The 12,373-nt window shown below is 36.3% G+C and overlaps 1 protein-coding gene across 1 annotated transcript; it reads left to right on the plus strand.

Annotated features, from left to right (window-relative positions):
• The first annotated feature begins 1,090 nt into the window (after window positions 1-1,090).
• On the plus strand, window positions 1,091-2,027 carry LOC130745191 (NAC domain-containing protein 83-like). Its single transcript, XM_057597345.1, has 3 exons — window positions 1,091-1,277; window positions 1,423-1,682; window positions 1,857-2,027. Exons 1-3 carry the CDS (start codon window positions 1,091-1,093, stop codon window positions 2,025-2,027), a joined length of 618 nt encoding a protein of 205 aa, XP_057453328.1.
• The last annotated feature ends 10,346 nt before the right edge of the window (window positions 2,028-12,373 follow it).

Consider the following 12,373-nt stretch of genomic DNA (forward strand, 5'->3'; position numbering starts at 1 on the left):
AAATTAATTAAATTTATTTTAATATTTTATAATTTTAGTTTCTTTTAATATTTAATAGAAATTATTTATTAAATAACATAATTAACCTTCTGAAAATGATCCAATAGAAATTAATTATTTATTAAACATTATTATTTACTATAAATAATTATAAATATAGTCAATAATTTATAATTTACTAAATATTATCAATTAGAAATGAATAATGATCAATTGAGAGTAAATGATGAATTATAAAAGGTCAATAATTTATTCAAATGATACTTTATTTCTAATTGATCATTTTTTAAAGGTCATTTTTTTTTTTTTAGGATAGATAAGTTTTATTAGAGAAAAAAAGGTTCTTGAGTTTCTCAAGTAAGCTAAACAACAAAAGGAAAGTACATCACATAAAACGGAAACAGTAGATGACAAATGAGAAGCTAGTCCTAGATACCAATTTGGAGAGAAACCCAATTGATTTGATCCTAAGAAACAGGAAACTGGAGACAAGAGACAAGAGCAATCTAAAAGGTCAATTATTTACTATGAATAATTTATTTCTATTATTTGTGATTTTAATTATATTTACTATTAAATTATTTATCATTTAAGAAAGGTTTAATTATGTTCTTCATCTATATTTATTAAATTAGAATATTTAAAAATGATTTACTATAAAAATTATTATTTAGAAATGATATTGTATTTATTAAAATTTAATAAATAAACCTTATTATTTAATATATTTATGAAATATTACATTTTAAAAATCATTTAAGGAAACATAATTGAACTTTCTTATTATTATCAAATAAAAAACACCTTTTATATTTTAAGAATATCAATTAAACACATAGCCTTAATGCAAAACGGTATGTTCCCTTCCATATGAGAGACAAATTTTTTTTGAAAGCCATGTGAGAGATGCTAAAATGTGTGTATATATATCGGAATCTCAAACACACTCTCTAACTATAAGCATCGGTGATAGTGCATGTCTTGTAGCTAAAAATTGACGTCCTTATCACACGAGTTTACTATAGTGGTCCATCGAAAGAGTTTCAAAAAACTCATTCTACACTTGTGAGTTGTGATGACATCGTTTGAGATGGAGGGCCTCATAACTTATGATGAGGATGGGAGTGTTAGGTTTCTGCCCGGCTACCAGTTTGATCCTGATGATGAGGTTCTTGTGGATTTCTACTTGAAGAGGAGGGCATTTTCTCAACCTCTTCCTGTTCAAATAATCCCAGAATATGACGTGTTTCAGAGTGAGCCTTGGAGGCTACCTGGAGGTTGGTGAAACAACTTTTTAAAATTTTGTCTTTTATTCACTCTTCTAGATCCGTTTAATTTTTTCATGGACCTTGTGTTGTTTCCAAGTAGTATTTGAACCACGATGGTGTATTGAATTTAATTTGGGTTTACCTATCTTCGTAGATGGGAAAAATTTTAATGAACGAAAATGCTTCTTCTACAATACCATGGGTCGTGACCTTGAAATCCTTGACATGAGATTCGCAGGGAGTGGTCGATGGAGGATTGTGGAGAAAGGAAATGATATTTCTATCCCTCGAAACAACTGCTTGATTGGAAAAAGGAACACCTTGATTTTCTGGGAGGTGCAAGGAGCTTTTTCTAGGAGGACCAAATGGGTGATGCATGAGTTCCGCCTTGCGTTAGTAGCTAACCCATCTAAGGTAAAGAAAGAATAGAACAACGACCCTTTTAAATTTTGAATAGGATAAGAGTAAAGCCTTTTGAACCCTCATGATAGTAGCTTGTTGGAACTAGAATCATTGTCAAAGTTGTTTCTTCTTGTTTCATTCATCACCAATATTATCTGACCAACGAACATTGTAACTCAAATGCAGATGTCGAACTGGGCTGTGTATCGTATATATATGAACAAAGAAGAAGAAACAGTGAAGAATGCAAGAGGTTCGAATGGGAAGAGTTCCAACATTGGCGAATATGCTACGAGTGACGAGGTCATTGATTTCAATGAGGAAAGTGGTAAAAGAGGAGCAAGTTTGAGCATGTAGGAGGGGACTCTCCCTGGCATGAAACCTAAATTCTAGACCATGATTCAATAGCCTAAGCCCTCCCACGCCTTCGCGATACAAGCACGAATTTGATTTACAAGGCCCCCATACGGGTGAAGCGGATCATAGCCATTATGTTAAATCTTTTAAATATTTAATAATTGTGATTCTTATTACATTTTATCAGATATTGGGTTTCGTTTTATAGTTAAATGTTAAATCTTATTAAACATTAATTTAATGTAATAAGAGAATTGACACCTATATTTAAAAACTATGTTTTATAGTTAACTTTTAAATATTATTAAATATTATTTTAATATAATAGATAATTTTTTTGAACGTTATAATATAATAGAGTATTGACATCTATACTTTTTTATGATTTAAATTGAACCTATATTTAAATACATATATATATAATTGTGGCCCGTATTACGTTTTATTAGATATTAAATTATATTTTACATTCAACTTTAAATTCTTATCAAATATTAATTTATATTATTAGAGAATTGACATCTATATTTAAAAGTTAATAAAAAATATAGTTCATGTGCATCTATAGTTTTATATGTTATTAATTAATTTATAATTGATTATTTTAAATATTAAAATTTATTAAATATTAATGAATTTAATTAAATTTATTTTAATATTTTATAATTGTGGTTCTTTTAATATTTGGTAGAAATTATTTATTAAATAACATAATGGACCTTCTAAAATGATCCATTATAAATTAATTATTTATTAAACATTGTTATTTACTATAAATAATTATAAATATAGTCAATAATTTCTAATTTACTAAATATTATCAATTAGAAATGAATAATGATCAATTGAGAGTAAATGATCAACTATAAAAGGTCAATAATTTATTCAAATGATACATTATTTGTAATTGATCTTTTTTTAAAGGTCAATTATTATTTTTTTTTAGAAAAGATAAGTTTTTTAGTGAAAAAAAGGTTCTTTGAGTTTCTCAAGTAAGCTAAATAACAAAAGGAAAGTACATCACATAAAACGGAAACAGTAGATGACAAATATCGGAATCTCAAACACAATCTCTAACTATAAACATCGGTGATAGTGCATGTCTTGTAGCTATAAATTGACGTCCTTATCACACGAGTTTACTATAGTGGTCCATCGGAAGAGTTTAGAAAAACTCATTCTACACTTGTGAGTTGTGATGACATCGTTTGAGATGGAGGGCCTCATAACTTATGATGAGCATAGGAGTGTTAGGTTGTTGCTTGGGTACCAATTTGATCCTGATGATGAGGTTCTTGAGGATTTCTACTTGAAGAGGTGGGCATTTGCTCAACCTCTTCCTGTTCAAATAATCCCAAAATATGACTGAAGGTGCGGAAAACACTAGAAAGGGGGGTTTGAATAGAGTTTTTAAACAAAAATTTCCCCTTTAGAAGTTTTGACAAACTTAAAGATAAGAACTAGGTGCTGAAGAATATGAAGTAGAGCACGCAGGTATTTTATCCTGGTTCACTTGAGATAAAAGCTCAAGCTAATCCAGTCCACCCGTGAAGGTGATTTCTTCCTTTTTCTGATGAAGGCAATCCACTAAAATCAATGAATGTTACAAGTGCATTTGCAACCTGCTAAGTGACTAACAATACACTGATTTTCTCACTAGTATACTCTCAAGAAGCTGATCTACCGATCCTCTCAAGACTAGCTAAACACTGAACCAAACTTGATTCAGTCCTCTCAAGATCCGACCAAACTTGGTCTCTTAAGGAACTTTACAAAGTGTTTGTAAAAGGTTTTGGGTTTACAAGAATCGCTTCTGAAAAGCTAGTGGTAAACTCAGATGTTTAAGAGTAGTGAAGAAATATTGCTAAGAGATCGGTTAGAATGAATTCAAGTATATCAGCAAAGTTTCTTTGCTTCTTTCTTCTATCTTCAGCCCTTATATACTCCAAGGCATATGATGTAGCCGTTGCTAGGGTTTTGCTCGTTGGAGTGGCAATCTTGTAATATCAGACTGCTAGGCTGAACGAGGTAGGTGGCGGACAGGCTGTGACTGTACGATGTGTACTATGACAGCGACCTGTCCTTTCACCAGCTGACTTATGATCTGGAGTGCTTCAGATGGACATTGGTGAAGCTTCTGATCAGAGTCAGACAGAAGCTTGGATCCTCTGACCTTGCAACTTCTGCTTCTGGACATGTTCCTCAGAACTTCTGAACGCCAGAGCTAGAATAGCTTGTGTCTTCAGAGCCAACTTCTTGCAGGTCTTCAGAACTTGAGTCTTGTACTTCAGGACCGTTCCTTCTGGAACATCTAGTATTTTGAACTTCTGACTCCGGTTCTTCAGTACCTCTTGAGAGCTTCTGAAGGATTTGCCACTGTTCTGAACGAACATGATAAGCTTTAGAACTCTCTTTTTGGTTACCCTTGGGTCTTCTTCTTCTGATGGAATCGGCTTGGGTCAGAATCAGAACCTGTTTGTCACAACTATAAAAGACAAACGTTAGAGTACCATAATTGTTCATCCTCAAAAACCTTAATTGTAATCATCAAAATATAGAGATGCAACCACTGATCAAATCTTGATCTTACAATGACGTGTTTCAGAGGGAGCCTTGGAGGCTACCTGGAGGTTGGTGAATCAACTTTTTAGGTGCTTTGGCTTTCTATTGTTTTGTATTTTTCTTTGGTCCTTGTAATTAACATGGGTTGAGGGGTTGAGGTACCCCTAGTACTTCTGTTAATACATTTTTGCTTATCCAAAAAAAATGTAACTTATTTACTTATCAGTTATTACACTTGTCTCATATGCATACCGTTCCCGCACACAAATAATTACTACTTTAGAATAAAACAAATAATTTTATATTACAAATTACTAATTATTTTTTATTATATTTAATTTAATAAAAATGTAGAAAATTAAATCCCAATTAAATAAGTAAAAATTAATATTACTGTTTTATGATGATAAATAACTTGGGTGAAATTAAAACATTTATAATTATTTCAATATTAATATCATATAGATATTAATGTGAAAATAAAGTAATGTTAAATATTAAAAGAACTATACAAGTATGTCCTTTTATGTCATTTTACAATTTCAGCTTGTTCAACAGCTAGTTTTACCAAACACTTTTGTTCCAATTACGTAGCTTTTCAGCTTTCAGCTAACTTATCAACTAGGCGTGTCAAACATAGCCTAATTTGTTGGTAGAAAGATAAAAGCAACCCAAAAATGAAAAATTCTGCAAAGACTCACGTAATTAACATTAGCTAACTACTTCAATTTCATCAACATTTACATGCTAACAACATTTACATGAAAAATTCGGCAAAGACTCACGTAATTAACATGATATTGAAAACACCTTGATCTTATGAAAACCTACGAAAGTCATCCAAATAAACCACATCATAATGCGACAAAATTAATCCAACAGGTCCAACCACGCAAATCCCTTTCCTGAGTAAACTTTTTATTCATAAAAACCTAAGTCCACATTGCAAAAATAAAATAAGTGGAAATTAAATAAAGACTCAACAACTTTAAACATATAAAATTAATTAATTCCAATACTTTAGTTTGTGCAATACACGTGCAATTTTTTTAAAGAAAATATCAATATTTGAAATATAAATTTAAAATTAAGCATTATTTTGAATATAATTTATATGATGAATTTAAGACGATTTAAAATTAACGTATCAAAGAGAAATGTTTAGTGTTACAAAGAATCTTACCAACAAACTAGAAGAAATCCATGTAGCTCCACAACATTACAATAATAAAAATCCTACTTATCGTTATAAGCTAAGAGGTTTGCTCTAAAAAATAATTATTTAAAATAGGAGATGCTTGACGTGTTTATTTCATTGATCATTTAAGGAGATGCAAGAATAAGCACATAATTTCAATATCATTTGGTATTTAATTCCCATAGGTAAAATCATAATATTTTAAACGTTAATTAATTTATCGTAAGCATATTTTCTTACGGTATAATGAAACCGTATTTGATCGATGTCTTGTGTGTTTCATGCTCCCTCCAATACTAAGATGAGGCTCCGTTTTTGTTGGATTTGTGAGGCTATCTCCTCGCCGCATCTAGGTCCCCGATGGATGCCTCTTTTCGTTGGTCGTTTAATGCTTGACCAGGGGTATGACCCTGAGAGTTGTGGCTTTGGGTTTGACATATATTATTTACATGAAAGATTACGTGGCTGCCTTATATTGCTTTTATGAAGCGCACTTGGTTTTAGGTTTTGCTATGTTAGCATTGGTGGGACTTTGCTCATACTATTATGTGTTGATTGTACAATCAATCATTATCTATCAAATAAAACTTTATGTTAAAAAAAACATATAGAAGTTAATTAATAAAAAACCAAATAAAAAATTTAGAATTTGTAATCGTAATTTTTGAAACATATTGCCCTAATGGATATACTACTATTTTTTAAATGTGAAAATTGTTATTTTTATTGATCGAAAAATTAAAGTAATATTTAAAGAAATCCATAAAGTAAATAATTTTAATAAATATTTAAAAATAGATAGATATACATACCAGAAAATTTTATCATTTTTATATTATTGACTTACTGGTTAACTCACGTATTTAATAAATAAATTTAAGGAGATGAAGATGTTTTGATTTTCATTACTTTACCATGTTTTTTTTCTATTATTTATGGTTTTGTTCTTTACTAAATTTTTTTTTTCAATTTAAATATAAATTTAAATGCCACGTCAGCTTTTCTGTTAGTTTTTTTGATGGAATCTGGACGGAAAACTAATTCTGCAGACGGAGGTATACGCCAGGGACGCATAATGCAATTAATTTTTGTTGGGGACCAGAATCGTGGAAAAGGTATATGTGGGAGGACCAAATATGCAATTAAGCCTAAATGCAATTAATTTAATTCACCAAAAGTCATCATAGAAAATTATTAACCAAAATCTAATTCAATATTTAAGAGATAGTAGTATTGAAATTGGTCAATTTTTAATTAGAGATACTCTCATAACATGCATGTTAAATTTTAGGCTTAAATAACTTTTGGGTCCTTGAAATTGTAAAGGGAATTGAATTGAGTCCCTGCAAATTTTTTGCATCAAATTGAATCCCTAGATTTTTTTAATTAAATTAAGTCATTTTGCTCAATTTTGACCGATCAACGATCCAATGACAAGCCTTGTCAGCTGATGATGTCAACGTGGATTTTTTTACATCAATTTTAGTCCCTTGAAAAATATTTTAATCAATTTTAGTCCCTATTCTTCCACCTTTATTTTCTTCCTTCTTCCATAACTCAAATCTTTAAACCTAGAAATTAAAAACCCTAAATTCTGGATTTACGGATTTGAGTTATGGAGGAAGATGAAGAAGGTGGAAGAGGAAGAAGATGAGGGTGGAAGAATTAAGACTAGATTAAAATTATAGAATTTTTGCTTTCCTGATCACGTTTTTTGTTTTTTTTTTTGAAAAGCTGATCACGTTGTTTTCATTGTCATTTGTTTGACAATTGAAAATTTAGTACACTTTGATCATTGTTGTTTTACCTTGGATAATATAATTTTAATGTTAATTTTTCGCAATAATTCAGTCTCAAGCTAATTTACTTGGTTTATCGTTGTCATGTTTACGTTTAGGTACTAAAATATTCATCATCTCCAATATTTGAATCTATATGTGGCTTAAGACACCCGTCAAACAGTTTTGATGGATTACCTTGCCAGTAATGCGAGCCATAGTAATAAATGCAGCAGTCATAGATGGACTGGGCGAGACTCTAGGGTCCCTCGCCCAGGCGCGCCAGCTTGAGGCGACATGCGAGCCCGGGAGTTGGGTCTTCTCCCGGGAGGCCCAACTGGCCCATTAGGAGAAGTTAGGGGCGACAAGCTCAACCCCCAAATCTATAAATAGGGAGTGGTTACCAATTGTAAGGGACTCTGAGCTCATTTGAGAAATACAAACTTAAAATTCAGTTACTTTCTCTCTCTAAGTGGTTACGCTATTACTCTCTGTAGATTCTCACATCACGATCCTCTCATTATGGGTACCGTACCTCATCTCTATGTTCTTGGATAGAACATTTGGCGTCGTCTGTGGGGAACGCCAAGACACTGAAGGTGAGATACCTGGTCTGGGCGAGACCCCAAGGTCCATCGCCTAGGAGACCTGACCTTGGGCGGGGGACGGGCCATGACCTTGGGTCTCCCTTCCCGAGGCCCAACTGGCCCATTTGGATAGGATAGAGGCGCCAAAACCCAACTCCACCTCTATAAATAGGAGGGGAATGCCAATTGTAAGGGACTCTTAGCTCATTTGAGAAATAATAGCATTGAAATTCAGTTATATTTTCTCTCTCTAAGCGGTTAGACTTTCTCTCTCTAAGCATTCACATCACTTTCCTCACACTTTGGGTACTACCTTCCCTCTCTATGTTCTAGCACGGAACAATACCTAATCCTAGGAGCGGTGAGATCCTACAACATGATAATCGGCCGGAATACCTTGAATCGTCTGTGCGCCGTGATCTCAACAGCACATCTGGCGGTCAAGTATCCGTTACCAAATGGGCGAAATGGGAGAGTTGTTGTGGACCAGAAGAGTGCAAGGGAATGCTATTGCAATGCGGTGGAACGATATGGGAAAAAGAGTGCTTCGACTGGACACCAATGCAATGAGGTTTACGTGCCAGAGGAAGATCTAGATCCGAGAGGCGCGTCAACAGGCCCACACCGATCGAAGAAACTAAAGAATTGAAATTTGGCGAGAAAGTCCTCAAAATTGGATCCAGGTTGACTGAGAATCAAGAATAGAGGTTATCGAAGCTATTAGGTGAAAATATGGATCTTTTTGCTTGGAGTCACAAAGACATGCCTGGAATAGACCCAAACTTCATTTGCCACAGGCTGGCACTAAATCCCGGTGTCAAGCCAATAACCCAGACACGCCGACGAATGGGCGATGAAAAGGAAAAAGCGATTCAACAAGAGGTTAACAAATTGATGGCGACAGACTTTATTCGAGAAATCAAATATCCGACATGGCTGGCAAATGGAAAATGACGCATGTGTGTGGACTACACGGATCTGAACAAAGCATGTCCTAAGGATTCTTACCCGCTGCCAAGCATCGACAAGTTGGTGGATGGGGCATCCGGAAATTAGCTGCTAGGTCTGATGGATGGCTATTCAGGCTATCACCAAATCAAGATGCCCCCATCAGATGAGGACAAGATAGCCTTCATGACCGCCAAAGTGAATTATTGTTATCAAACAATGCCTTTTGGATTAAAGAATGTCGGGGCGACGTACTAACGACTGATGGATAGGGTTTTTGAAGATCAAGTGGGAAGGGACATGGAGGTTTACGATGATGACATGATTGTAAAGTCGGTTTTGGGAATCAATCATCATGAGGACTTGTCAGAAGCTTTTTGCAGACTCCGAAAGCATAACATGAGACTCAATCCAGAAAAATGTTCTTTTTAGATACAAGGTGGGATGTTCTTAGGCTTTATGATAACATCTAGGAGAATTGAAATCAATCCGGATAAGTGCAAAGCAATTTAGGAAATGAAGAGCCCAAGTAGTGTGAAAGAGGTGCAGCGCCTGACGGGGCGGATCGCGGCCCTTTCCAGGTTTCTCCCTCATTCGGGCGACAAGTCAGCCCCGTTCTTCAAGTGCCTCAAGAAAAACATAGCTTTTGAGTGGAGTCCAGAATGCGAGGAAGCCTTTAATCGCCTTAAGGAGATGTTGTCTGCATCGCCTGTTCTATCGAAACTCATTCAAGGTTTCCCTTTACATTTGTATTTCTCCGTCAGCGACCACGCAATCAGCTTAGTAATTCTTCAGGAAATAGATGGTGAACAAAAAATAGTTTACTTTGTAAGCCATACGCTTCAGGGGGCAGAAGTCAGATACCAAAAGATAGAGAAAGCGGCGCTCGCCATACTCGTTGCCGCCAGGCGCCTAAGGCCTTACTTCCAAAGCTTTCAGGTAAAAGTAAGAACTGACCTACCTTTGAGACAGGTGTTACAGAAACCGGACTTATCAGGAAGGCTCTTCGCGTGGCCGGTAGAACTATCAGAGTATGGTTTGCAGTACAACAAGAGGGGAAAGGTTGGGGCGCAATCTTTAGCTGATTTTGTGGTAGAATTAGCACCAGAAGTCGGCGAAAGGGTAAACACGCAGTGGACACTGTTCGTCGATGGGTCGTCAAATGAGAGCGGAAGTGGAGCAGCGGTCACGCTGCAAGGGCCTGGGGGGTTAGTATTGGAGCAGCCTCTAAGGTTTCAGTTTAAGGCTAGTAATAATCAGGAAGAATATGAAGCTTTAATCGCATGTTTGAAGTTGGCTATCGAGGTTCAGATCGATAGTTTGCTGGTGAGGACATATTTGCTATTGGTGGCAAACCAAGTGAATGAAGTATTCCAGGTGAAAGTATCTGGAGCGCGTTAGGCTCCTGATGAGTCGATTGAAGGATGTAGTGGTCGAGTTCGTTCCGAGAACACAGAATCAAAGGGCGGACGCCCGAAAATAATCGGAGTGTGATTCAGGAGACACTCACCAATCCAAGCATAGAGGGAGAGTTGGTAGCCTCTGTTGACCGCCAAGAGACTTGGATGGACCCCATCGTGGATATCTTGGCGGGAGAGCCAAGCGGGGTACTGAAGTACACAAAAGAGCAAAGGCGAGAAGCGGGGCACTACACACTGCTTGATGGAACGCTTTTCCGAAGGGGATTTAGCTCACCCCTCTTAAGGTGTCTCCCACCCGGTAAGTATGAGAGCGTTATGACGGAGGTTCACGGAGGGGTTTGCGCAAGTCACATAGGAGGGAGATCCCTAGCAAGCAAGGTCCTTAGGGTGGGATTTTACTGGCCCACGATAAGGAAAGATTGTGCGGAATTTGTGTTGGAACATGTTGCCATGCATTTTGTCAAAACAACTGATTTTCGAAGCAGATGCCGTGACATCTGATTCCGTGAAGCTAGGGCATCAGTCCTCAGCTTGTGTTTATGATGTGGGCCCTCTGAAGATTTACTGAAGATATGTTTTTGAGTTACTTGAGGAGCAAGTAGCTATTCCAGAAGGGTTTTAATTGTTGGGTTGTTATTTGTTGGAACAATCTTTGTTAAAAGATTGATTTCTATCTTTACTTGTGCAATAAGGAACCAAATCTATCAAGATTGTGTTTTGAATTGCTGTTGCTGCAATCTGTTTCTTCAGCCCATGCTAACCCTAAAGCCCATGCTACCGCTGCTGAAGTGTATAAAAGGATGAAGACCTAAAACATGAAGACGACTGAAGCTAAAAGAGAGAGATCAAGTGTTTTAGGATTTGGGTTTGTGCTTTGTCCTTTGTTAGTTGTGAATCTTTCTTTGCTCACTGATTCTATAAAGCAAAGAGAGGTTCTATATGTTTGATTGCGTTCAAACTCTGATTGTTCACTGTGTTCACCAATCACTGTGGCAGTGATTGAGAGAAAGTGAGAGGGGCTCTCATACTTAGGTTGAGATTCTAAGTAGAGATACACTGGGTAGATTAGGAAGAGAACTATGAACTGAGTTGTTCATGAGTGTCTGTAATTCCTGAATCTTGAGATAGTGGATTTCCTTTCTTTGGGTGCAAACCCTCCAGACGTAGGCGAAAGTTTTTCACTGAACTGGGTTAACAATTACTGTGTGTTATTGTTTCTGTTGTTAAGTTCGGTTTTACTGTTAAGCGGTTGTCAAACCTCTTGTCCCAGCATCGTGCAGGACAATCGTATCAGAGGGAACCTGAATTACAATTTGTAAAGAAATGCGAAAAGTGTCAGATGTTCGCAGACTTACCCAAGGCCCCGCCAGAGCAGCTGGCCACGATCAGCTTGCCATGGCCTTTCGCCATGTGGGGAGTTGACCTCGTCGGGCCTTTCCCAACCGCCAGGTCACAGATGAAGTTCATCCTCGTGGCGGTGGACTATTTCACCAAGTGGGTAGAAGCCGAGCCCCTAGCAAGTATTACCGCAGGCAAGATCGTATACTTTTACTGGAAGAGAATCGTGTGCCGGTTTGGGTTCCCGAGGGTGATTGTCTCAGATAATGGAACACAGTTTGCAAGTAATCAGGCGAGGGAATTCTGTGAAGAGATGGGTATCCAGAGAAGATTATATTCAGTGGAGCACCCTCAGACCAATGGGCAGGCGGAATCAGCTAATAAGGTGATCTTGCGGGGTTTAAAGCGTTGACTTTTCGAAGCGAAGGGAGCTTGGTTGGACGAGCTTCCGGCGGTGATCTGGTCCTATAACACGACGCAACATTCGACAACAGGGGAGACCCCTTTAAGGATG

This window comes from Lotus japonicus, chromosome 1 (genome assembly GCF_012489685.1).
Source record: "Lotus japonicus ecotype B-129 chromosome 1, LjGifu_v1.2".
Classification (NCBI taxonomy): domain Eukaryota; kingdom Viridiplantae; phylum Streptophyta; class Magnoliopsida; order Fabales; family Fabaceae; genus Lotus; species Lotus japonicus.